Here is a 26367-nt window from a genome sequence, read left to right as displayed (position 1 = left end):
TACACCACTGGTGAAATCAACAACTGTTGCAGAATTTCAATAATGGCCCGGATTTTCCACATAGACGGTGAGAGAGGCAAACAGAGCCGAGAGGTAATTATACACCTGTCATGGAAAATGCTGAGCTGCACTTGTTGAAGAGGTAGAACCACAACGTTTCCTTATCTTCCGGGTGCTTTGGAAGCTTCCTCCACACGGAGCGGAGCTCAGTGTGTGTATGGACGGCTGGGCGAGACGATCTGCACCGCAGAGGAGAGGAGAGGGAGGTCATTTAATGGATCTGTTTACATTACAACAACCACACCAACAACATCCGTGTAAAGTCTAGGTATCATGAAAGTACTTGATCATTCTGAACACGTTTTCCTATTACATCTGCGAGATTGTCCTCCGCCGTCCCGTCCGCAGTGTGGGAAGAAGTTCCATTCTATCCGGGAGGAGACTTTGAACAACAGGTGTTGTACAGTATGTCATTTTTTTTTCAGTGACATGACTTTGTGCAGACTTGTGTTACCTTTTCACAAGACTGCACAACTGCATCAGTGCACGTTTGTTGACCGAATATCGATTTTGCGCGTGAATGATCAGTTATTACTAGCCATACAATGACTGCTATTATTACATACTTTGCATGTATTCCATATATTATCGATCTACTGTATCTGTAAAGTAACTGAATATATTCACTCAAGTACTGTACTTAAGTACAGTTTTGAGGTATTTTTACTTTTAGTATTTCCAAATGTCAGTACTTTTACTTCTACTCCACTACATCTCAGAGGTCCAAATATTGTACTTTTACTCCACTACAATTATTTGAAAACTTTAGTTACTAGTTACTGTAGATTTAGATGATTAATACAAAGCATACATTAACCCTATATACATTTCGGCCATTTGAAAATAGCAGATCTACAAGCTCACAATGCATTGTGAGCTTGTAGATCTGCTATTTTCAAAATATTTTTATACAGTTTATACATTTGAAAACTTGTGAAATGAGACATTCTGCATAATGAGTACTTTCTACTTTTGGTACTTTAAGTACATTTTGAGACCAATACTTTTTTTTTACTTTTACTCAAGTAAACTTTGAATTCCGGACTTTTACTTGTTACAGAGTATTTCTACATTGCAGTATTGATAGGCTACTTTTACTTAAGTAAAACATGTGAGTACTTTTTCCACCACTGGTATCTGTCAACATCTCTGTCTGTCTGTTGTATTCCTATCACAGCCTATTTGTCTAAATTCATTAGAATCTCCATAAGTAAACTAGAAATGTATTTTTGTGCAAAGAAAACGTACACTATGTCTACTGTTGTGAGTTTGGTGAAGAGGAAATTAGTTGTTGAAATTTGAGACACTGAATGTAGTGTAGGTAGGTAGCTTGATATTCCTAACCCCATACGTCTCATGCCTGTTTTTTTCTAAAGATTATTCTAGTTAGTGCAATATCCTCACTGTCATCTCTTCATGACGCATGCATGCGTTACTTTCTTGAAGGTTATAATTCCCTGAAGTTGCCTTACTGGTATTTTACAGTGTGTGCTCTTGAGCCAGACGGAGTCGGGTGGCCTGAGGCATTCAAACAATGAGGAAAAAGTTTCCTTATTTGGATGTGTGTGGAAGACAATCAGCACACATCTGATGTGTTCAGCCAAGCCTTTTTTCTTTCTTTGTAGCTTATTTATTTTATTTTTTTCCAGATAGATCAGCCAAGCATTTTAACTGACTTTCCTGTGGGCACGGCAAGAAGAGAAAAAGCACGCATCTGAACACTCAACTTTTCCCCTCTACTTCGTCTTCTCAAACACTTGGTTTAACTTTTCCTAAGACGCTTCAAATGGAGCGTGACGTTCAGATAGGAACATGGCCAATGACAACCTTCATAATTATCAGGATTAAGCAGCTGAGCTCCACCCGGCCCTCTGTATCCTTAGAGGGTGGGAGCCCTGTTAGGATAGGTTGAGCCCTTGTTGTTTTTGCCCGTCCTGTTCCCACTCTCTCCACAAGTTAACCTTTCACCCTGGCCGAGGCGCCCTGCAGGGTTTTAAGTCTCAGACATCCTGGTCGCTGGGAGACTTGAATCTTGATTTATTGATTTAAGAAAAAAATAGGCCATGTTATGTATGTCCTCATGCCATACTTCCTCTTATCATGACACAGTGGAAATATGGCTCTGACTAAAGCCCAACCTGGTGACTTAATTCTCATGGTCTTTTGATAGTCACATGACTGGTGTGGGTGTGAAATATTTAGATTTTAAATTTGGGGAACTCGTTAATTATTTTGGAAATAATATGCTTGTCAATAGTGTCAATACAATTGGCATTCTTGGCAAGTTATGTCATTGTATACTAAGTGATGCCTTATTTGACTTCACAATCTGCCCTCAGTGTAAAGTGTTGCCTCAGGCAGGTGTCTACCTGTGATGTGTGTGTGTGGTCATCCTGTGAGTGTTATGGCAGGCACTGTGCCCATTGTGCAGTGTACCCCTTAGGGGTAGAGATCACTACCAGTCCTTTTAGTCAGAGTCTCTATCCATCTCTGTACACAACTCCACAGTAGCTAAGACGTTCAATGCTGTGACTAACAGTAGCTTGGCCCAGAGGTGCTGTGGCTTCCATTCTCATTATTCACTTTCTGAAGATCTGTAAGTCATGAATAAAGCATAATTCACCTTTTTAAATTACTTCTAGTAAAAAGTGACTAGTCAGTATTTGATCAATGTTGTCCCTCTTTTACAGCCCCTGGATTGGGCTGGTTAGCCTGTGCACAGGACCTGTGCAGTGACGATGCCCCAGGCTGCAGACATGATTAACCTGGCCTTCCTGACTGACAGTGAGCGTGAGGTGATCCTCGAGGTCCTGCGTAGGGACGAGGAGCTCAGGCAGGCTGAGGGGCAGCGTGTACGGTGAGAAGAACAAGCTTTGTATCCACTCCACTGACATAATGAGCTGCCTAACTTACGGAAGCCACCAGATGCTTGTCCGCACACACACGCTTTGTTGTGCACGACTGTTCTCACCAGCAGCGTCCAGTGAGAACGGCTGCGTTAACTTGGGAGCGAAAGTGAAGCAGTGTCCATGCGCTTACACTTGCACATTTGGTGGGTTCCTTTTTACCTAAAGTTTAGGTAAAAAAAAGGAACCTCCCCAACTCACAAGTGTAAGCAGATTTTTAGATCCTAAACCATTATGACCTCTAGAGACATTGTGTAATGAAACAAGCACTACTTTGACTGGGACTGCCTTTAAGTCACAAAGGTGGCATCTAAACACTTGCAAGTGTTACGGCTCTTGTTCCAGCTACTTAGCACTTAGCAGTGTCTGGTACTTACGTGTCTGCCTTATTATGATCTTTCTAGAATCACAGGGCTGTTCTCTGTGTGCTAAAACTAAGACCCTTGTCCTCAGGCTAGCAATGTGCTTTGCAGATGAGTTTAAGTGTTTCTTGTTTCAGGAAGCTGAAGGCAGAGATGCTGGACATCAAGAGGAAGGGGGCCAAGCGTGCCAGTGGAAGGTACAGTCAACGCAGCTGTGGCCGCTGCCAGGAGCCTCTGAGTCGCCTGACTCTCACCTCTAGCCAATGTAGGGCATGTAAACACCATGTGTGCCGGAACTGCCGAACACCCCAGCCCAGTGGATCCTGGCTGTGCAGTGTGTGTGCCAAAGAGTCGTAAGAGACTCCCTTTTTTGTGTAAATTACTTGACTGACCATAGTCTCGTGTAGCCAGACAATCAGAGATATCCACCTACCGATACGTCTATTAACATCTAAATTCAATGTAGAGGCTAAAACTTTAAAAAAGACTGCATTACAGAACCAGTATAACGACTTTAGGGTAGTGCTTTATATTGTGATGGTATCTGGATTGGTTTCCAAAGCAGTGGGCGTAGGTTTGTTAACAGAGGTTTTCTCCGCTGTTGTAGCCCCTACATTGAATTTGGAATGTCACCATATCATCGGTAGACTAGACGGAGATCTCCGGTGGCTACTACACAAGAGTTGACTGTGGCACCATCATCACTCGCAAATCCTGCATCTGTGTAATAGAACCCTCATTGCAATAATGAAGTAAATTATTTTCTTTTGTAGGGATATAAAGAAAAGCACAGGGGACTGGTTCTATGACCAAAGGGTCAACCGTTTCTCCACTACTCCTGGACATGACCTGGTGAGAAGCTCCCTAAAAAAGAGACCTCCATGTGAGTACAGAAAGAGGGCATACACTGTTGAACAAGGAAGTTAAGCAGAGCTCGGCCTGGGCCGAAAGGAATGTCTGGGTCATTGGAATGTTGTCAGAAATAAATGGAATGAGGAAATAGTACAAGGAAAAGGAAAAAAAGTAGTCATTCCTTTCTGCGAGTAGGCTCGGGTGTGATTTAAGCACTTTAAACCTGGTGTCCCTAGTTTGGGCATGTCATCACAGGTAAACATATTCAAAACTTCCCCCAAAATTCTGAATAACAAAAGTGGCCAATCTACAAGCTGATCAGCTATTTTCTCTATTCGTCTTATGACAAAGTATACAGGCCAGGGCTTAAGTTAAATATTTGTCTTGTCACGCAGTGAAAAAGAGGGAGACAATGGGAGAACTGCTGTTAAAGAATCCAGAGTTGAACCCCAGCCTCCCCACCCCCGTGCCTCGACCCAGACAGAAAGATCAGACAATGAACAAGAGGTGATGAATCACATGAATTCTGTAATTGAATTCCTGAAATATATTCTACACTAATGTTTGATTTGTGGATTCATGAAATTTCCAACCAGTGCTGACACATTCTCCTTGACAGTCCACCAAGTGAGAATTCTGGATCTGTTGCGTCGAGGGAGTCTTACACTGCGAAGGAGCATGTTGAGTCGAAGGACCCGCAACAACGCAGCGACACAGAGTCTGCAGAAAAAGCCAGTCTGTGCAGTGCTAAAGCGGAGACCGAATCTGGTCGTTCGACGCCTGACCTACCGAGGTAAATTAACATACAGAGGTACAAATGTAATAGCGGTACATGCTAGTTTGACAACATTTAATTGGTATCATCTTCCAGGGAAGAGAAGACTGTGGGTCGATCAAGTCCAGCTGGATCCAGTGCTTCCAGTCTGACCGCCCCCATCAAACCTGACAGAGTCAGCATTGACAGCTCCAACTCTTTAGCAAACACTGTGAGAGACCCTACTAAACGTGCATTTTGTATACTGTAGCTCGTTCAATAACAGTTTGACTTCACAGTTGATCTGTACCTGAAGTTACAGGCCGACTGTAACTTAATTTACCCCTTACTGTAGGACTCAGAGGCTAAACAGGTCAGTTCGAGTTCTGAGGCCCATGGAAGTCCCATGGAAGTCGATGGACTTTTCAAGAAGAGTGTCAAACGCGGTCCAAAGCCTCCAGGTAAGGTCTTGTATGCCTTTTTTTTACAAGCATTGGAGAATTCTGGTGTCAGATTGAGCTGTGTTATCTAGGCTACTTTCTTATGTTTTAACAGAGCACACGTCAGCCCTGGACCTCCGTGAGGAGGGAGGTGGAAAGCCATCACAGGCCTCTATGGGCAACAGGAGCCATTCTGTGCCAGGCCTTGATTTGCAGGTGAATATTTAACCTCCTTTTCTCCTTCACAATTTCTAATCATGGTATCTGTCCTATTTGATCAATAAATCATCCATCGGTCCAACCAACAAGGACAGGTTGACGGGGAAAGATGCTGTTGTGTCCATGACTTATAATTGTTTACTTTACTACTACAGGAAGGCGAGGAGGAAGATGAGGATATTGATAACTTGGTTTGCATTCATAGAAAGACGGTGAACTCAAGTACCTCCAGTCTGGCCAGTTCAAAGGTAAAACTAACTGTCATTGATCTTTCTCCTAATGCTGTGTTCACACACTAACGAAACAACCAAGCTTGGCTAGCTACATTGCTGCCAGGTCGCCATTGAAGTGTTACTGTAAGTAGCACCGGGAACTGTGAGTTTTTCTTCCTTTTACGGAACGGAGCAGGAATTGTGGAGAGAGAAGGGGAGTTTTTTTTTTGCATAGCACGGCGTCATGCAGTGACAAGTGTCATCATGTCCCTGTCTTCATTGAAAATGTCTTGTAGCATGTTGCCTTGAAGGCGTCAGTGTGATCCCAGCATTGCTGAACAGCAGCAGTGTTGGAGGTTGTCAAAATGGAATTTATGTTGGATAACTTTCACAGTCATTTATTGTGTCACCAAGCAGGATGTGTTGTGAAGTTAATGTGATATCGTCTAAATATGTTTCTCTAGTTACCAGTGCACAAGCCTTAGGGAACCCAAATCTAAAAACGAAAGCGGACCAAGTACAGAGCCGACACCGGTCAAGTTGACTAAATATAGAGGGTTTAAGTGGTTACATGATTTGGTTTAAAATCTCCTTTTAAGATTGATGTGTGTATGTGCAGTTTAAAGTAACTAAGAATTATTCAACAGTACCTCATCCCAGGTCTCTCATGTTTCTCCAGGGCACGTTGGGCAGTATGATGAGTATCTACAGTGAGAATGGGGACTATGACAGTGTAGAAGTGAGTGGGGACATCATCTTCTCTCTCAGCTATGATGAACATACCCAGAGCTTGAATGTCTTCATCAAGGAGTGCCAGCGGCTGGCCCATGGGGACTCCTCTCGGAAGCGCTCAAACCCGTAAGTAGACACTAGCTAGCACTCCACTGAGCCAGGTTACTGTGGGGATCGACCAAAGCACAGCAAAGAGTGTAACTTTCAGCAACCCTGCGTGTTGAATAGCCTTCTCTTCTATCCATAACACTATTCAGTACTGATGAGGTGATTCGAAGTTACAGCACTTAATTCCCACATATACAGTAATTTATTTGCTGTATAGCTGTTCCAATGTCTGTCATTTCAACCCTTCAAACTAAAGGCTGCAGCAGTGTTGATTCAACACAACGTGACTCCAAGAAATCTTTGTTTACTCCATACACACCCCTAACTTGACTTTGATCAACTTAGATACGGGGGCTGCTGTGTTTACATAATGACTTCCTAGAGGTGATTACTCGAGTTCCACAGGAAATTGAAAGTCAACAGACATTTTTTAATCCCATTTATTTGAGAAATGCAGGGATTGCGGAAGGTTGTGGTGGGTTAGCTGCACCAATTATAAAACATTTTATTAGGACAATTTACCCCCCCCCCCCCCCCCCCCCCCCCCCCCCACTTATTACACAGGACCTAAATAGAAACAAGCCCTGGGCTTATTGGGTTATCATTTTAGCATTCTTTTGTATAAATCTGTGCCACTGTGCCTTTTTTTGCCAACTGTTAATAAAGTATTCAATCAATCAATATTGCTTTTCAGATATGTCAAATGCTACCTTCTCCCAGAGAAGACCCGGCAAAGCAAAAGGAAAACCAGTACCAAGAGGAACACAGTGAATCCCATCTTCAAAGAGACATTGAAGGTGATTAAACACCTCATATACTTCATTGACTGGGGTCCCGCAGGGGTCTATACTTGGCCTCCCCACTTTTTTCCCCTCTTCAACAAATCCCCAGCCTTGTAGATTGCCTATTTTCCAGAATAGAGAGTCGCTAAAGTGTGATGGCCAGAGGCTGTGGACTTAATGACACTCCCTGATTACTGATTCCACTCCATGTCTCGTTTAGATAATGACTCCACCTACAGAGACCTTTTAAGATTGATGTTGACATTGTAGACGGCAAACCAATATTGATTTTATTGCCGTCTTGTTCGTCCTACAAATGTATAGAAGAAACTTAAATACAGTGGCAGAAGGCATAAGAATGAATAGCCTTAACAAGCTCTTTATATCGTTTATAAAACATTATATAACAATATTGTTGCAATTAGTGCCTCCTGAGGATATGTATTTGAAACTGTGGTCATAATAATTTCAGTTCAGTTTTGATGTCAATATTCAAATAATGTGCAAATAACTATTGCTTTCTATTTAATAACAGTTGTGCAATTTGATTTAATCTGGTTTAACACTTTATAGTTCAGGAGGTTGACACAAAGTTTGACAATGTTTTATCATTAAATTGAACAGTACAATAAATTCTTCTGTTTTCACATAACACCTGTAGTGGCTTTGCGTACCTCCCATTTGAGAAACACTGATTCCCATGAGACACTCCATGTCCTCTTCCAGTATGCCATCGGTCGTTCACAGCTGCCGACCCGTTCCATTTTGCTGTCGGTATGGCACCACGGTCGCATCAGCCGCAACGCCTTCCTGGGTGAGGTGGAGGTTGCCCTGGACTGCCAGGACCTGGACTCTCCTCAGGAGGAATGTGTTCCACTCATGGGAAAGGTATGTCACGGAAAGGGATTTTAACTTAAACACTCTATACTTAGTAAACTTGACCTGAGTTGGCTCTGTACTTTTTCCCTCTACACCAAATGTCTTTGCTGAAAATAGCCGAGTTAGAGCTTATAGATCTGCCATTTTCAGCAAATGTTAACCCCAGAATAGGGATGCTCGGATTCAAGTGGTTAATAGTGCCTGTTCTCATTGTAATCTAATAGTAACATGGTTCTCTTACATACAGGCATTGCCTGCCCAGGCTTCCATCTTTGCTCAGTACAGAGGAGAGCTGGTAATCTCCTTGAAGTACATCACACCCAGAAAGCCAACAGATGACAAAAGCAAAGGTAAGGTACTACTTGTACAAGAGCGTAGCAGACGCGCACAATCAGCTCTAACCTGTGTTTTAATGCGAGTGTCGATGTCTCCCTCTAGGCAAAAAGGCAAAGGCTGAAGAAGGGGGAGAGCTGCACGTCCTGATTAAAGAGGCAAAGAGTCTGACGGCAATGAAATCTGGGGGCACGTCAGATTCCTTCGTGAAAGGGTTAGTGGCAAACCTCGCACCCTTAACGGTAACAGGAAGAGTGGGCACTAAGGAAGAGTGTGCACCTCGATGTAAAATTGGCTATTTGGCCCAAAATGTTAAAACATTTAATATTTAAAAAATGGTCTTAAGTAATGTAAAGTATTGTCAAATTGAGCATTTGACAATTAGGGTCTAATATTTATTTTTGCTTCAAAATGCTACAAAACCTGTATATCCAATCATTTTTGGCATAAACAATAAGTTGAAGGGTAAATGTAAGTCTGATAACGATTTACCGTGCATCTTCAAATCATGTATACTTTACATTACTTAAGACCATTTTTCAAATATTTTATTTTTTAACATTTTGGACAAAATAGCACATTTTACGTCCTTAGTGCCCACTCTCCTTGTATCCGCCCTTAACATGTCAATCCGTTTTATAAGCAAATGTCACTTATCTAAACACTCATTTGTTCTGCCACCACAGATACTTATTACCAGCGAAGGCCAAGTCCACAAAGAGGAAGACCCCAGTGGTGAAGAAGAGTCTGAATCCTCAATATGACCACACGTTTGTATACAAGGAGCTGAGCCTGGAGCAGCTTGGAGACATGTGTCTGGATTTGACTGTGTGGGACAGAGAAGCCCTGTCTAGTAATGACTTTTTGGGAGGGGTTCGCCTCAGCACTGGCACAGGTACGTATATAATTTTGAACATGAATGCATTTGTCCTGCTTGTTCAGGGCCCAAAGGACCATACTGGCATCAATACATGTCATTGTCTATTCACGGCTTCAGCCATACACAGGAAAACAGAATATTTCCCTGTTAATGGCTTTATTTTTAGACCCCCCCCCCCCTTCATAGTCATTAAAATGTTTCTGAATGAACCTGTCTTAACTGTGTATGTATGTATGTATGTATGTATGTATGTATGTATGTATGTATGTATGTATATATGTATATATATATATTTCTTTTTCTGAAAAGACCCGATCTACAAGCTCAGAACACACGTGAGCTTGTAGAAAGGCTAAATGGTATTATCCATGTCCAAATGTAATAATTTTTTGTCAGCGGAGCAGGTTACAAATTTCCATTACAGTAAAGCCTCATTCAAAGAGAGGGTTTTTACCCTGCTGAGAAAAGGCCTTTCAGTAAAAGGCAGTCACCATGCCCAATAGCAGAGTGTACACATTTATTCACTACGTAATTTCTGCCTCTGCAGGCATTCTGACAACTGGGAAGGAGGAAGTGGAAATGGACTCTGTTGGAGAGGAGATTAGTCTCTGGCAGAAGATGATGCAGTACCCTGACTCATGGGCAGAGGGTACTCTTCTGCTGCGCTCCTCTATGGGTAAGACCCAGGCCAAATGAGGACACAACTATAAACTCCAAACTGGAACTCAAAGAGGTGTGTGGACACCAAGATGGGGACATGCTGAGTTGCTGACAAGAGGCAATTTGTGAGATTGACTTGAATTAATTTGCAAGCCAAGCTGACCAGCAGCCCAATTGGCTTGTCTGAACAAACATTAATATTATTTACTGTAAGCTAACAGATGGCTTATGTGCCTGCTGAACACTAAAGCTCATGACGCATGCCTCTATGTATGACACAAATATTTAAAGTCTTAAAATGACATTGGCCATATTCACACAAGATTATGTCAGAACAGCATGGCTGTCATGTGAATAGTCAATTGTCTGCCATTTGGGCCTGTTCACAAAGCACCAACGTTATTGCTGGAATTCATTGTTTTCTTGTCACTGTTCTCTTTGAACTGTTGAAAATGTGCCATAAGCATTGCAGCCATATGAGGCACTTAGATTATTTTATCTAAGTGCCTCAATGCACTTTAGGGTTGGTTTCAACTAATAATATATTTTTGCGTATTCAAAAATCACACGGCATTCATAAAATAAATGGAGTAATGTTGCATTATGATTTCCTACTTGGCAAACTGATCATGATACTGTAATGTTGGTGTTTAAAAACAGAGCATAGCTCAGTCCATGCAGTACTAACGTGGTCCATGGTAATTCATGTTTTGGCAAGCTTCATACATTTATGTAAACGTATCTTGTATTTATAGAATTTGCACAAAATCTATATTTTTTATCAAATTACATTTTTATTTGTAGACCTAATCTGAGTGTCCATCAGAATTATCTAAATGTTGGATTTAAATATTCTATTCTATCTAATAAAAACATGACAAACAGGAAAATGTCTGCATCTGTTTTTAACAATGTACAAACCAGCTGGTTCCAAAGACTGGCTATCTTCCAGAATGTGTTTCCTCTATAATTGTAGCAAGGTCATTTGGTTTTGGCTCCACAGCCATTTCACCATTTTGCCTCTAATTCATAAAACAGTTAAATGAAAGATAACTAAAAGCTATAATTTTCTTCTTGTATTTTTCCTAGCAATGTGGACTATGAGTGTCCACTGCAGGTGAATCAATGTGCATGTAACCACTAACGGCATTGTTGTACAATCATGATGACATTTGAATGGAAGGAACTGCATTATTCTTTGGTCCTCATCTTCCATGTAACATTCTGGGCAATATATCAATGGTATATCAATATCATGATATGAGACTAGATATCTTGGGATTTGGGATATTATATCAGGATGTATCATCCTACTATCCTACTATCCTCCTATAATTTGAGTAACCTCTGTCTGTAGTGGTGACTGTCTGTAGTGGTGAAGCTACCCGGTCAACACAGTCGTTCTCCTCACTGGCTGGAGCAATTGCTCTGATTTTGCACACAGCCATTGACCATTACCATCTGAACTTAACTGTGAAGCCCGTTTTTCAATTTCATCAAATCTCAGCTTCTTATTAGCGTTTATGTGTGAAAGAATGTCGCCTCCCGGGTTGCCAGATCATGTGCGCATATCCCCCCACGGATGCGTCGACCGGGTATGGTCTAGTAAATGTAATTTACTTAAGCCCTATTTTATATTTTCAAACATAGGGAAATAGCTCACACTCACTTGTGAACATCTATTTTATTTTAATATATATAGAGGTATTTGGTCAAATACAACATGATATTTGATTTGGTCAATATCACCCATATTTTATCTGTACTTTTGCCTTCCACGTCAGTCACTAATGGTGCTGATCAATGTGTTCCTGTAGCTACAGGGAGCCCTGTTCACCTAATCACAGAAGTCTCTGTGGAGCTCCAGTCTTTCTCGCTCCTCTTCGTCCAACAGGGAGTTGTCAATGTATGAAAAGATCTCCTCTGAGGTCACGGTGGTCCTGAATCTCTCTCGGTCTATTCCACGTTCATCCAGCAGCACCATGCTGAAGTAGGATCTGGTGATTCTGAAGATTTGTCTACACCACAACACAAAATAGAGTTAGCAGCTCATTTGGTTAAACATAATGAGCAGCATATTTGAGAGTGAACCCTTGAGTGGTTCAGGTTGCCAGCCACCTGTTACCTCAGGCCCTCGATAACTTCAGAGTCGAGCTCTTTCTCTTTGATGCGACCGTGCTCCCGAGGCGGTGAGTCGAGGAGTTCAATCACTGTCACGTGTCTCAGATCTAAGCCACAGTCTAATTTCTAAACGGGGTGCAAAAATGAAACAATTTGTTTTTAGTGAGCCTGCCAAATATGTCATAGCAAACTTTCTTTCTCACTTTCTCCGATGACCTTTTTGGTGAATATTTTCTGAGAACGCCCTCATGGACGATGTGTTTTTCTCACCTGTATCATAATGTTCTGCATCTTGTAATCTGGGTCAGTTATGTCGGGTGCTGATACAATCAACAGTCTCCTCTTTTCATAGAACTGATCCAGTAGCGCACCGGCCGTCTTCACATCGGTCTTAAATTGCATTGCTGCACATACACGTTCATACAAGAAACTACAGTAAGGTTTTTCACACCATCATTGATGCATCGCATCTTCATAACCATGACATCATTCAGTGGTTTTCAAACTTTTCTGGGGCCCAAGGCACACCAATGGGCAAGTCGAAATCTAATGGCATACAGTGTGCACAAAGCACTGGCATCATAAATTTAAAAATAATTACCGTACTTTTTGTATTGTGTGTCTCACAGTACACCTGGTCTTGTCTCCCAGCACGCCAGTGTGCATCAGCACAGAGTTTGGCAACCTCTGACAAATGTAATTTGATTGTCATCAATACTTACAAACGCATTGAGCAGGCTCTCCACTCCAGTTGCGGTTGGACTGGCACACTCTGCTAGACAAGCCCTTCCTCTCAAATCCCCCATCACAGTGGTGCTCGCACACCGCGCCATAGTTGTTCCCATCGGAGTCACAGGTCAGGTAGCCATGCAGAGGTGCTTTGAGTTCATGACACCTTCTCACTGGAAGTAATAATGCAACTTTGTCAATAGTAGATTGTGTTCACCACATAGGTTTAATATTTTAAATACAGCATTTTGTTTTGTTTTTGTTTTTTCTAAAATTATGAAGGATTTTTGTGCCTTACCTTCAACACGGACAATGAACTTGCAGGCAGCCCTGTTCCTGGCTTGGTCATAGACTTTGTAGCGAACAATGTTTGCTCCTTCTTTAAAGTCGGTGTCTGGCCCCTGGTCTACGAGTATCACACTTTAAGAGACAAAAAGACAGATGTTTCACTCCATGTCATTTGTAAAGTACAAAGGAGAAGGACGGGAAACAGAAGAAGTGACATACTTAAGTGATTTATCAGCAGTATCCGTGGCAACAGGGGGGTCCCAGGTTACCCTGGCAGTTAGTTTCCCAGGTTCCGCGACCTTGACTCGGGACAAAGGACACCTGATCTTTGGTGGATCGTAGTCTGAATAGACAAGAAAATCTATTTGTAAATACAATTGCAACCGTTTTTTTTTTTTTACTTATATATTCAAGTAAAAATTGAAAGAAAAAAAAAGTAAATGCCACGAGTTGTGTATTAACATCCACTGTTGGCCTGTGGGTTAATTGCATCAATTCCTTTTTATGGAGAGGGGAATTTGTGGGCTGGGAGATAATACCCTATGGTGCTGGAGGCAGTCCAGAGAACAGAGGGGCAGGAAATATGTGAAAGACAGAGCTGCAAGATGAAAATGTTTGTTTTATTTGTGTGGGTGGGAGACAGCATGCTTGGGGCGCTGGGTTATAAAAGATTGAAAGAACAACAGACAAATACAGAGAGCTGCAGATGGATTGAATCTTGTTCCTCAGTGGAGCATAAACGTAAACGGTCGAGTTGACAGTGGTATTTTATAGCTGATGGGAAATCAATTCAAACACTGCTTACTTTCAATTTCGAACAAGATGTTTTTTTGTATTTTTGATCAGCGAGCCCAGAGCACATCTTTTCAAAGTGGAGGATGCTTGGAAGTCCAACTTGCATCGTTACCGAAAAGGCTTGTGCCCAATGGGCACCAGTCTAGTAATAATAACCATCATAACAGTAACAAATTATAATTAAAAACAAATAGTAGTAATACATTAATTTAAACAAGTTCATAACGTTAGTGATTCATATTCATAACTAGTTTAGCCACTTTCAACCTGATGTCCTTATTTTGGGCATGTCATTATTTTTCAAACATTCAAACATCTAGCAAAAACAGCAGATCTACATGCTCACGTAATGCATTTTGAGCTTGTATATAGTGTCTTTTTGTCTTTTTTTTCTTGTTATTTTACAATAAGGGGGCCGCATCCAGAGGATAGCTATTTGGGGGTCCTTGGCATGGAAATGTTTGGGAACCCCTGATCTAGAGCTTGACATGTACCTGAACAAACGGGCTCAATCCCACTCCATGACCCATCAACCAGACAGGTGCGTGAGGGTACCCCTTCAAAACGGTAACCAGGGTTACAGATGAAGTCACACCTGGAGTCTGCCACAAAGCCTTGGGTACAGGTGTACCTGCCATGAAAGATCAGGGGTAGCACATGGCAACGCACCTCTGAAGAAACAAGTTTAACGAGTAGAGATTAAAACAATTTTGTAGCATTGCGTCACAAGTGTAAAAAAGAAATCTACACAGAAAAAGGAGGACAAAAGATCTTTTGCATTTACGGCTTCCACTTACTTCGGCAGTAAGCCGTGCCAGACCAGCGGCGGTTGGCCAGACACTGAATGGAGCTCTTCCCCAGCAGTTTGTATCCACGGTCACAGCTCAGTTCACAACGGGTGCCCAGTGTGCTGCGGTAGTTTCCTCCACGAGGGGAGAAGCAGGTCACCTCCCCATTGGGCATATTGGGAGAATGACACCAATGTGGGTCTGTATAATACAGGTAATGAGTCTACCAGAGCACAACAAACATGTCATCATATTAACCTTGAACCCTCATTATATTACAGTACATTGAAAATAAATAGTAAGTAGCTCAAAGGTCCATACCGGCATCAATATGTGTCAGCAAAAGCTTTGGCTTTATTTTTAGATTTTGCATGTTTACATTTTTGCCATTAAAACATGACCAAACTTGTGTCCAGAATGTTGCAGGGGAAGGGTACACAGCAGGGGCCGAGGCCATGATCGTGACAAAAGAGGTTTAAAACGAATTACCAAACTTATCTAAATAATTGAGTCAATGTTGGCTGAACCTCACTGCATTACAGTGTAAAAGAGCACTTCACCCATTTTTAACCTTATCTTCATTTAATTGGTGCGCACTAATACTCATTATAAGATAGCACAATTTCTGTCTACTTGTTCTGCGTCTTGAGGGGTGAGCTGTGGACAGTTCAGAAATATGCCTAGCAATGACATCATCGGTAGGCAGGTTTGGTCATTTCAAACTAGATTTCAAACTGATGGCTAACGGAACAAATGACTGGCCAAGTCTTGTGCCAGTGTACGATGAGCCTGTCGGTGAAGGTGCTCCTCATCCCTGCAGGCATACACCTATAATTAAGGTGTCCTCTCTTACTTACTATTGTAGTCCAGTCTTGGAGTGTAGTCCTCCTCTTCTGGTTCCAACTCATTGTAGTAGCTGCTATCATGTGTGGTCCCAGAGATACCTGAAACAAACAGACGTTAATGTATTTAAAAATGAATTAACATACTTGTGCTCTTGTGTGCAACTATGCTCCTTTTCCCCCTTTTTTTTCTTTTTCTTCTTTTTTTGGGGGAACGGTATGGTCTAGCATTGATGCAAAGGATTTCCCCATATAAGCCAATTTCCACAAACTTAATTCAGGTCCCTTTACTGAGCAGCTCAATAACTTTCCACACCAGACACCTGGATATGTAATCTGTGAAGCAGACTGCAAGACCACAGGGAGCTCCCCAGGACTATGGGTTTTAAAGCATACTCGACACTATGCATACCTATAGACATAGGGGCTACACTTTAAAGGAAAGGACACACCAATGTCATAAAGTAGGCTTAAATTAAACAGTTTTGGTGCTTCAAACATCACCCTTCCTACTGCCCCTCATTGATTCATAGTCATAGTTGAAGCACGTGGTGCATTGGTTATTTCACCAGCAAGGTGACAGACCAGTATGTCTTCATTTGACACTTTGAATTTGTTCCTTAACAAGTTCACAAGTAAAAACAAGAGCCCTATAAAATCTGCACTGGCTGAATCGAACTTTCCGTACAGTGAGTCTCCCCGACCACCATCATTCCTACTCAGCATTTGTGGTTCATGAACACGATCCCTCTCCCTTGAAGATCTCCAATGACTGCATGTTTAGAGATGAGTGCCAAGCAGCCTGAGACTTTCCAGTCCTTAAACCTTCACGCAACCCACCTCGAATCAGATCCTTTGTAAAGGGCGGCTACACTAACTTTAACACCCAAATGAAGTTTATCTGAATAAAGTTCCAAATTATGTCAGTGTCGGCACATTCAACAGTCAGCGGGTGCCCCCTTTGGAAAATGTTCTGGAATGTTCCAGTGATTTTAGTATTTCACCTCATCAGCTTTTTCTTAATGACATATGCGTTCCATATGCACTGGCATGTTCTCCGACTTAACACTCATGTCTCCCTTAACAGCAAATTAGGCACAGAGGAAATAAAGAAGCTATAAGATCAACAGCCCTGTTCTTTCTGATATTACTGTCTGTTTACAAGAAAGGGCTTAAGTAATGTGATCCAAGTGAAAACTACATGTAGGCTTTGCTTGGCCAGATAAAACCCAGACAAGAATGAACTTGTATAGAATACAAACGTCCTGAATAAGTCTCACAACCAAAAGTGGCTGCCCCTTTTTCCATTACTCACACAGTAAAATCCTTAGTGTTCATTTATCTCTGAAACTGCAAAAATGGGTCCTTAGTGATCCGTTCTTATACATTTAGAGTTAAAAGAACACTCAGGGGTTTTGCAGTGTAGACTATACTGAGGTAGTCTTGTTGGAGGGGCTGAAGAATAGCCAGACTCTGACACACCATGCATCAGAAAGACCAGGCACCAATCCCACTACTCTCAGCACTGATGCAACCAGGAAGACACACATGCAGGGAGGGGGGTGGGGGATGGCAGACCAGGCTACAACTCTGCAATTAACTGCTGACTAACATGTTTCATTTATCTTTGAAAGGTTTAAAATGTCATTGCTGAGAATTTATCCTTCAAGGAGGACAGTAGACAATCTGACAATGAACGTGAGTAAAACAACAAGCATTAAATCCTGCAGACACCTTATCTGGGATGCATTTGGGTGGATCTAAGCCAAGGTCATGTCACTCACTTGGATCAAATGATGGCTCTGCCACAGCAAGTCACTAATTAAGTAGTAGTGATCTGTGTTGTGCTGTAATTATACAAAGATCTAAGGGGGACAAGGACATGCATGTTCAGAATCGGAAGAATCACACACACACACACACACACACACACACACACACACACACACACACACACACACACACACACACACACACACACACACACACACACACACACACACACACACACACAGGGGGAAGTAAGTCCTGTCAGCAATAATTTCACATTTTGATTATTGTTTTATTATAGCTTTGGATGTATGTAGCCTATGTATATATATAATTTTATTCCATGTGTGTGTGTGTGTGTGTGTGTGTGTGTGTGTGTGTGTGTGTGTGTGTGTGTGTGTGTGTGTGTGTAGATGATGCTCTGTGCTATATACTGTTTCTGACTGTTCACAAGCACCTGCTGAGGAACTATGGATAGCTATAGTAGTAGCTAAACATGGTAGCCTACAAATAAGCATCTTTACTCTTTGTTTAAGAATAATGTAGGCTATGCTGTAGGCTACATGGTCCCAGTACATATAGCCTACAAATAAAAGGAATAAACAAAAAAACAAAACATCTGTTCACATCATAAAGTTAAAGGTTGTGAGTATCGTTTAGATTGAGTCCAAGTAGGCTCTTCAGTCCTCAATCGACTGTTCCATTGTGTCTTTCTGAAAACAATCTGCACATCTGTATCTAATACACTGCAGCTGGTATTTCCTCTGTGCGCACAGGGAAAAAAGACAGAAAATAAAAACATCTGCATTCAGGAGGACTATCTCTACAAGGCTTTGGTTTGCGCAATACAAAAGTATCAGCAGCTTTTTGTGTAGCCAGTGGTGGAAAAATTACTCAGATATTTTACTTAAGTGAAAGTATCGATACTGCAATTTAGAAATACTCTTGTTACAGGTACAAGTTCGGTATTCAACATTTACTTGAGTAAAGTACAAAGGTATTGGCATCAAAATGTACTTAAAGCACCAAAAGTAAAAGTAATCATTATGGACAATGTCCCATTTCACATGTTTTCAAGTGTATAAAATGTTTAATAAACATCACTTCAAATAGCCGAAATGTATATAGGGCTGAAGTGGGTAGCCTAATGCATGCTTTGTAATAATAATCAAAATATACAAAGTAACTAGTAACTAAAGTTTTCTAATAATTGTAGTGGAGTAAAAAGTACAATATTTGCCTCTGAGAGGTAGTGGAGAAGTAAAGTATTGAAAATTGGAAATACTGCAGTAAAGTAAAAGTACCTCGAAATCGTACTTAAGTACAGTACTGAAGTAAATGTACGTAGTTACTTAATAACCACTGAGTCCGCAGCTTTTTGTGTAGCCTATCCTATCTATTCAATTATTATGTGTGAAGATCTGGTGAAGATGAATAAAATGGCATTTGCAAATACCATAAGAGAAGTGAAGAGACAGGCTTTTCTTACCGTCGTTGTTAAGACCCAGCAACTCACCTGTGAAATATAAAATGAATACAGCAATCCAGTTGGGTGACATGGTCAAACTTATTTGTCTTCAAGCACACCAGAGTAATAAATTATTACTAATAATGGCTTCATTTGATAGATTTAAATTGTGTTAGCCTATTGTGCAGAAGCCAGACTCCGAGATGAAATAAGTTCATCCAGAGTTGACAAACTACGTATTTTATTTAACCTAATAATAAAAACCAAGCGGAGTCTCTTCTTTAGTCAGACCAGTGTCTTCGCAGTTTTCGACCCAAATGATGATCAGCGTTGCCAGGTTTTGTGAGAGAAACAAGCAACCAGGTCTAGACCGTCTAGGAAAACAAGCCCAAACGAAACTTGGGTCACACTTTAAACCGACGCGTCGGCTATTTTAAAATAGCCGATCTACAAGCTCGTGACACGTTATGAGCTTGTAGATCGGCTATTTTCAAAAACGCTTGCAATAAAATGTGGAATATTTGGAATGTTTTTGAAACATTCTTCTAACAACACAAATGCTGCCTGGCACAAAACATTTTAATGAAAATATTTGAGAACCACTGGTTTAAATAATAATTTAAAAAAATTGGAAGAAAGCCTAAGCAAGTACACGTTAGAAACAAGCCAAAAACAGAAAAAGAAGCCCAAAGTAGCTTATAATAACCGGACATGGCAACACTGATGATGATCCTTGTTTCTACTTCGTCAAGAAACCCCAATTCCGCTTGGTGGCGCTGTGGCACTTTAAAAAAAACTGTTTAGGTTGGCTGCTACCTCCCATATTTCCATGAAGATAAGCCTATAATTAGATATTTATCAAACTCCACTCCTCCAAACAGCACTTACTTGTACAAAAGCCTTTGGGACTCAAATGAACAAATGCTACAAATGAAATAATAATAATGGGAACGTGATAGATTCATTTGCCCAATCCACACTACAAACATGATTGTCATATATTATATCACAGTCATAGATGATCTTCAACATGAAGTTTGCACTTTCTCCCTTTTTGGCCCATACATCTACATAAACGTTCATATTTCAAATATAAAGTCCTTACCCCATGGCTACGGATGTTATGATTATGTACGGCCTATCAGAAGTACCCGTATCTTCCGTATTGTTCAATGAAAAGCATTTGAAACCAATCGGTGGCCATTTTCTTCGTACTTCCTCCGTATGCTTTCAACTACGTAACCCTATCGGTTTGGAGGTGTACTGCACTCTGATCGTTATAACTATGATAATATGGCCACCAATCGGATTAAAATGCTTTTTATTGAACAATACGGAAGATACGGGTACTTCTGAGGGTCCGTACCGAATTGTAACATCCATGGCCATGGGTTAAACACTTTATATTTGAAATCTGAACGTGTATGTATTTGTACGGGCCAAAAAGGGAGAAGGTGCATGACGGTCATGACAGACGACCGTCGTGTGATCCATGGCTAGTGAGTGGATAGCCTGCCCTCTGTAGGCCTAATAATCTAATAGTTTTAGAAAGTCTGGATAATTCTTAGATGCCGGGCATTGGTTGGGAATTCATTAACAGAACATTGTGTTCATCTGTTGCAACTAAAAGCTTTGCTTCTCTCCTCGGACAGTCAAAAATCAAATGAACAAAAGATCAAGCGAGTGAAGCGACACCGTCGTATTGCGCAGCATAACGCCCAGGTTTACACTTCGCCCGGTTTATAACGACTGTGTCGCGCGTTCGAAAATAGCCGATCTACAAGCTCACAACGCGTCACGGTGCGACGCGTTGTGAGCTTGTAGATCGGCTATTTTCGAACGCGCGTCAGAACGAAGCAGTCCCGTCCCCCCAAAGCGGTTCCCTCAGGAAAGTGATGTAGGTTGGTGACGACACTTCCCCCGTCTCTCCCTCTCGCTCGCTCACTCTCTCTCGTTGGATTTATCGTCCAAAGTTTTTTCTCTCCCCCAACGACAGACAGACAGTCATCCAAGTAGCATAGTTTCTCTTCTTTTTGTTAACAACCTAACAAGAAAAAGCCACGATGTCTCCGCCGTCCAGGCGGCTTCAGACGAAGCCCGTGATTACATGTCTCAAGACCTTTCTGATCTCTTACAGTCTCATATTTTGGGTAAGTTGTTGCAGCCATGGGGACACATCATATTGGGGGGGGGGTGGGGGGACGACAACAAGCTAAAGAGGTAACAATGGGCTTAGCAGCAAGCGGCGATGGATGCCAACTGGTCAACCCAAAATGATTCTGTAAAATATGCATAAATGTCCCTCGTTTAAAGTAAACGAACGTGATTTTTCTCTCTGGAGGGAAGAACACTTGTTGAAATGTCGACCCGGTTATTTTGTAGAGGACAACAACACAAAGAAAAACAGTGTTAACTGTGCTGCTGTTGTTAACATTTTGTCATTTTGCCGTTTCTAGCGGTGGTGCAACACGTAGGCTACGACAAACAGAACCGTATGGTTGTTTTTTTCGCTTAAAGGTCGATGCTTTTATCTGTCCATTTATTGCTCTCGGTTGGATGAGCTGAGGCTCTTATCATCAGACTAATGACTTGTGTAAAAGAGAAAGAAGCAGCGGTGTTAACGCAACTATAGCCCCCTGGGGGTTAGTGTTTGTTTACCTTAGGTTGTGTTTGCCTAAAATCTCTGCTGCATAAATGCATGACATGGAAAACGACTGCATTATGACTGACATCAATGTGCCTCAAATCTAAGTGCAGCTGATGTGGCTGTATTGCATCACTGGTGGCCCTCTGTAACGTGGCTGAAAATATTGGTATCCAAAATTAAGTTGAAACAGACAGAAGTGTTCTCTATTCCACATTGAATAGAAACTTTTACTTTTTCAACTTAACATATTTAAAATAAAAACAAATAAACAACATAATGGACACAAATATTATTACCCACAACGTAATATTCTTCAGCAAGCTGCTCTAGTTTTCTCAGTTTTGGTTGCTGTCTGTCTTCCAACTGCAACTTTCATCTCTTTCCACAGATGTTTAGTGTGATACAGATGTTTTCTTCTCATCTGTTCTTGGATGATTTCTGATGTATGTTTTGGATAATGTTTCATCCTGCCGGAAGACCCGTGACTTGTGATTCAGACACAGCATTCTGGGCTGTACATTTCACTACAAAATACCTTGATAGCCATCCCCAAAACATCACTTAGCCTCCATGTTTCAGTGTAGGCATGGTGTTATTTTCTTTGAAAGCTTTAATGTTGTCTTGTGTGAACATAGAGGTGTGATATTTACCACAAAACTCTAGTTTGGTTTCATTTGTCCAAAGTACATTCTCCCATAAGGACTGTGTATTCCATGCATTTGGGCAAAGTCCAGTCTGTATTTGTTGTGTCCCCCTTTTAGAAGGGTCTTCCAGGGTCCTCTACCAGGAGCTATATAGTTTTCCTTGGTCCTTTAAATCTTCTCTTGCGCCCATATCCATAAATATTGGCTAATGACTACAGTCTCATAGGCCTTAGTTATTTCTGGTGACAGACACAGTGGACAAAGTGTGTTCTATCTCTGTTCATCATTAGTTAATTGTGTTTTTAGTCACTCAGAGAGGGGCTCTTAACTCACCCAGTAAACCTTGTTGCCTTGCCTGCAACCGTGGTGAAAACTGTTCAATGAACAGATTGATTAAGAGAAACTAAGAGAAAGGTGATGAAAAATATATGGAGATGGAGTGTCCAATTATGATGCGAGTTAATGTAACTCAGTTCACTACATTGTGGTAGAGAGAGAGAGACCAGAGTAGATTTAAATTAGACAGTACTCCAGCCTGCAGATTGATATTTATTGTTTCTATTTGTCCCTTATTGTTTCTATTTGTCCCAAATAAACATTTTATCATCTCTAAATACCGAATCTCACGTATTATAGTCACCTCTGACTGTAAAGGGAAATATTCATATTATTCCAGTTATTCTAATCTAAGTCTTCTAAGCCTAGCCATTTCAGTAGTCTGCTATCTGTCTGTCACACTTTATCACCCACCGCACTAGCTGACAGGCCCAAGCCTGCAACTAGCTGACAGGACATCTGACCGGGGGGGGGGGGGGGGGGGGGGTTCGTTTTCCACCGGGGGCCCGGCCTCAAAGGGACCCGGCCCCGGCCTCCTGCACCTGAAAATTGGGCGCTTCCCATTCCATTTTTCTCACTTGTACTGGTTTCTCACATGTACTGTGACATATATATATATAATTTCAACACTTTTCATTGTCAAATTGCACATTAGTTTTATAAAGTGCAAGGGTACAAATATTTACACATGCATATATTCATATGGGCACTAGTTTACACACGCTGCAAAATCCCAAAGAGCTTCTCTGCTGTTTGACGTCAGTGAAAATGATGGATGCGGTTAGTAGGTATGTTATTTAGTGGCCGGGTTTTGAGCCTTAAATCATATGATTGTGTCTAAGAACCGGTCTACCCCTCAAACCTCTTCCAGGTCACAGGAATGATCCTGCTAGCAGTTGGCGTGTGGGGGAAGGTGAGCCTGGAGGCCTATTTCTCCCTGGCTTCTGACAAGACTACCACCAATGCACCATATGTTCTGATTGGGACCGGAGCCACCATCGTTATTTTCGGATTGTTCGGCTGCTTCGCTACATGCCGAGGAAGCCCCTGGATGCTTAAACTGGTCAGTGCAAAAGTCAGTATTCCCAAGTACCCTTCAGACATGCCCTTTGTATATAATCTCTACTTTGTCTTTGTTTGTTCCTTCAGTATGCTATGTTCCTGACCTTGGTGTTTCTAGCAGAGCTGGTGGCCGGAATCTCAGGCTTCCTCTTTAGACATGAGGTGAGATTAATATTATGACATCGAACACAGAATTACAGTAAAATGTAAAACACAAAGTGTCGCAAAATATAACACAATTTATTTTGGATTGGTCAGATCAAGGCCATATTAAAGGTTGCCTATTCAAGCGCTGTGGATAACTACAATACCACCGACAGCCGAAGTAACGCAGTTGACACCATTCAGAGGACTGTAAGTGGGAGCTTTGCAATCACTCTGCTTTATATGATTTTAGTCAGTTTGTTCCTCTTCCTAGGAAACAGTGGCTGTATTACTACCAGTAACTCTCACATTTATGTTAGGACTCCTTTTGAGTTAGCATAATATATATTCAGCAGTACTAAATAGTTTGATGAGCTAATTTCCGATATAGCCCAACTAGCATGAAGATATACTGTATATATTTATACTAAATGTACTGTTTTATTATTTTTTTGTCTGCACTGTTTAGCTCCATTGCTGCGGGGAGACAAATTACACTGACTGGTTTCATACAGACTACTTCAAAGAGAAGGGTATCCCTATTAGTTGCTGCAGAGACTCCTTTAAGTGCTCACAAGAGACCCTTAAGGACCCTAAAAAGGCTGGGCAAGAAGTCTTCAATACGGTGAGGTCATTGCGGAAGCTTGGTTTGTGTGGATTTAAAATGGCTTGTGTAAATTAAGAAAATTAATTCTCAGTTCATTTTTGTATTGGGAAAGTTAAAGTTAATAGTAATATAGTAACAATTATCTGTCTGCACTTGCACTATAGGAACAATTTGATTTAAGCAGGGTTTCGGTCTCATAGACCTTCTTCAGGCATCTGTCAGATGCCTGAAGAAGGTCTATGTGACCGAAACGTTGCTTGAATCAAATTGTTCCTATTGTGCAAGTGCAGACGGTGTGCGGGCCATTTTATTTGATTCTCTACGTTTGATCCCTGCCTACGCACCCAGTAGTCTCTGAGCCGATCGAGGGCGCATAAGACTTTGTTTCCTGTTCAACAATTATCTAAATAGTTGAATATGATCTTATTTTTCTATTATGTTTAGGGTTGTTACTTACTCGTGACAACAGTGATGGAGGCCAACCTTGGAATCATTGCAGGGATCTCCTTTGGAATTGCATTCTTCCAGGTATAATTATAATACTTACAGTACATGTTGTTCTTTGGATAATCCTAAAACATAATTATGTTCCATTAGTGCTGATTGTGTTTTTAAATCAGTGAAGAACTAAGATTTATTTTTGTCTCTTGTGATCAAATTGTTTGTGGAAGTCATCACTGACCATTCTTTTTAATTTGCACAGCTCATTGGAATATTCTTGGCTTGCTGCTTGTCAAGGTACATAACCAACAACCAGTATGAAATGGTTTAGCAGCGTTCTTCCAAAGGTACTACTTTTTGTTCAATATATACAATCAAACACATTCAATTGTCATTTATTCTTTCTAATAAAGGCAATATAAATGACTGTTATTTGTATTTTTGTGAAGCCCTTTGTTGTGATGAGAGTTGATAACTGATTATTATTGTTTTATTTTGAGTCTACCATGTCGTTTGTCCATTACAGGTCACTGAGGGACAGCTCCTGATTCAAGCTGAGCTAAAGGAGCCTCCTATTATTTTAATATTGTATTTGTGTCTGTTGTATTTTAGAGAAAAACTCTTGCTGCTTCTTTTATGATCCCATTTGTATCACCCAACCAGAAGGGAATAATATTAAAGGAAATCACAAGGGACAGTATTTGCTGTGTAGATTGTAAAAGGGAAGAATAGCAACTATATGCTTTTGTAGTTAATTTTGTGTTCTTGGGATTTGACTTTTTTGTGTTACCATGAGCAGTCTTCATGGTTTCCATGTTGCCATTCTGATGTATTATCTTACCATTTGAATTGATGGTGTACTGTGCCAATTTGTAACGATTTCCACTTCTCTCCAAGGAGTGTCTCTGGATATTGTGGCATTATTTTGTAATCTTTCTCTACGAACCCACATATAAAAATAAGCTGATAAAAGTTTGAATGCTCTGCAATGCTGAGTGAACTTTTGTGTCTATGAAGCCAATATCACTGAGAAACCAAAAGCAAGATTGAGGGTCAGATGTTGGCAGTTGTATAAAAGTTGTATTTTTATCAGGGTGTAGCTTTGGCCTGCTTTTAAATGTGCACTCACATTAGTATTGTCTTGTCAGTGTTAATGGTTCTTTATTTGTGAATGTATGTGAAATGCTTAATATGCGTGTAGCATAAGGGTTTGACACAGATTCTTTGTTCTAAAGGAGATCATGATGGTAGGAATCCAGAGAAAGCCCCTTAATTCGTGTTTACTGTTCTACAACTTCCTACATCACAGAATGATGGAAATGATAACTGACTTGAGTCTTGTGATCAGATGACATTATTTAGTTCAGAGCATATAACATTTATATTTACTAGACCATACCCGGTCGACGCATGCGTGGGGGGATATGCGCACATGATCTGGCAACCCGGGAGGCAGTTCGTCCCATAGCTGGGCAGGCCCGTAACCATGGCGACAGTGTTTGACAC

At 41.1% G+C, this 26367-nt stretch overlaps 3 protein-coding genes across 5 annotated transcripts; 2 read left to right on the top strand and 1 right to left on the bottom strand.

Moving 5' to 3' along the window:
• Nucleotides 1-155: 155 nt before the first annotated feature.
• sytl4 (synaptotagmin-like 4) lies at nucleotides 156-10612 on the top strand. 2 transcript variants are annotated; one of them, XM_084041080.1, is made up of 17 exons: nucleotides 156-455; nucleotides 2751-2917; nucleotides 3466-3681; nucleotides 4102-4211; nucleotides 4576-4687; nucleotides 4800-4973; nucleotides 5052-5166; nucleotides 5290-5395; nucleotides 5490-5590; nucleotides 5749-5841; nucleotides 6485-6663; nucleotides 7340-7442; nucleotides 8154-8315; nucleotides 8554-8656; nucleotides 8745-8853; nucleotides 9326-9534; nucleotides 10067-10612. In XM_084041080.1, exons 2-17 carry the CDS (start codon nucleotides 2799-2801, stop codon nucleotides 10213-10215), a joined length of 2160 nt encoding a protein of 719 aa, XP_083897206.1. In that variant the 5' UTR covers nucleotides 156-455; nucleotides 2751-2798; the 3' UTR covers nucleotides 10216-10612. The 2 variants fall into 2 exon arrangements, with proteins under 2 accessions (XP_083897206.1, XP_083897207.1); XM_084041081.1 differs by having other exon boundaries at nucleotides 157-455; nucleotides 3466-3525.
• Nucleotides 10613-10906: 294 nt separating this feature from the next.
• Nucleotides 10907-19285, bottom strand: srpx2 (sushi-repeat containing protein X-linked 2). 2 transcript variants are annotated; one of them, XM_084041082.1, is made up of 10 exons: nucleotides 19029-19285; nucleotides 15758-15844; nucleotides 14910-15101; nucleotides 14607-14783; nucleotides 13537-13660; nucleotides 13328-13449; nucleotides 13023-13202; nucleotides 12571-12704; nucleotides 12305-12426; nucleotides 10907-12197 (listed from the first exon to the last, which is right to left on the bottom strand). In XM_084041082.1, exons 1-10 carry the CDS (start codon nucleotides 19069-19071, stop codon nucleotides 12017-12019), a joined length of 1362 nt encoding a protein of 453 aa, XP_083897208.1. In that variant the 5' UTR covers nucleotides 19072-19285; the 3' UTR covers nucleotides 10907-12016. The 2 variants fall into 2 exon arrangements, with proteins under 2 accessions (XP_083897208.1, XP_083897209.1); XM_084041083.1 differs by lacking the exon at nucleotides 19029-19285 and adding an exon at nucleotides 17527-17633.
• Nucleotides 19286-20877: 1592 nt separating this feature from the next.
• Nucleotides 20878-25850, top strand: tspan6 (tetraspanin 6). Its single transcript, XM_084041181.1, has 8 exons — nucleotides 20878-21130; nucleotides 23479-23670; nucleotides 23757-23831; nucleotides 23928-24023; nucleotides 24283-24438; nucleotides 24865-24948; nucleotides 25124-25208; nucleotides 25388-25850. The coding sequence occupies exons 1-7, from the start codon at nucleotides 21044-21046 to the stop codon at nucleotides 25190-25192; spliced, it is 759 nt and encodes a 252-aa protein (XP_083897307.1). The 5' UTR covers nucleotides 20878-21043; the 3' UTR covers nucleotides 25193-25208; nucleotides 25388-25850.
• The last annotated feature ends 517 nt before the right edge of the window (nucleotides 25851-26367 follow it).

This window comes from Gymnoscopelus microlampas (assembly GCF_963454915.1).
Source record: "Gymnoscopelus microlampas genome assembly, chromosome: 18".
In the NCBI taxonomy this organism is placed as follows: Eukaryota; Metazoa; Chordata; class Actinopteri; order Myctophiformes; family Myctophidae; genus Gymnoscopelus; species Gymnoscopelus microlampas.
This window is presented reverse-complemented; position numbering and strand designations above follow the sequence as displayed.

Bases quoted from the DNA above. Each gene is read 5' to 3' on its own strand.
- sytl4 (XM_084041080.1), top strand. From the start codon at position 2,799: ATGCCCCAGGCTGCAGACATGATTAACCTGGCCTTCCTGACTGACAGT. The intron at 3,682-4,101 runs GTAAGAGACTCC...TTTCTTTTGTAG, and splicing joins AGTGTGTGTGCCAAAGAGTC to GGATATAAAGAAAAGCACAG. The intron at 6,664-7,339 runs GTAAGTAGACAC...ATTGCTTTTCAG, and splicing joins TCTCGGAAGCGCTCAAACCC to ATATGTCAAATGCTACCTTC.
- srpx2 (XM_084041082.1), bottom strand. From the start codon at position 19,071: ATGTCACCCAACTGGATTGCTGTATTCATTTTATATTTCACAG. The intron at 14,784-14,909 runs GTAAGTGGAAGC...TTGTTTCTTCAG, and splicing joins TGGCACGGCTTACTGCCGAA to AGGTGCGTTGCCATGTGCTA. The intron at 12,198-12,304 runs GTAACAGGTGGC...GTTGTGGTGTAG, and splicing joins GAAGTTATCGAGGGCCTGAG to ACAAATCTTCAGAATCACCA.
- tspan6 (XM_084041181.1), top strand. From the start codon at position 21,044: ATGTCTCCGCCGTCCAGGCGGCTTCAGACGAAGCCCGTGATTACATGT. The intron at 23,671-23,756 runs GTCAGTGCAAAA...TTGTTCCTTCAG, and splicing joins GCCCCTGGATGCTTAAACTG to TATGCTATGTTCCTGACCTT. The intron at 24,439-24,864 runs GTGAGGTCATTG...TATTATGTTTAG, and splicing joins GGCAAGAAGTCTTCAATACG to GGTTGTTACTTACTCGTGAC.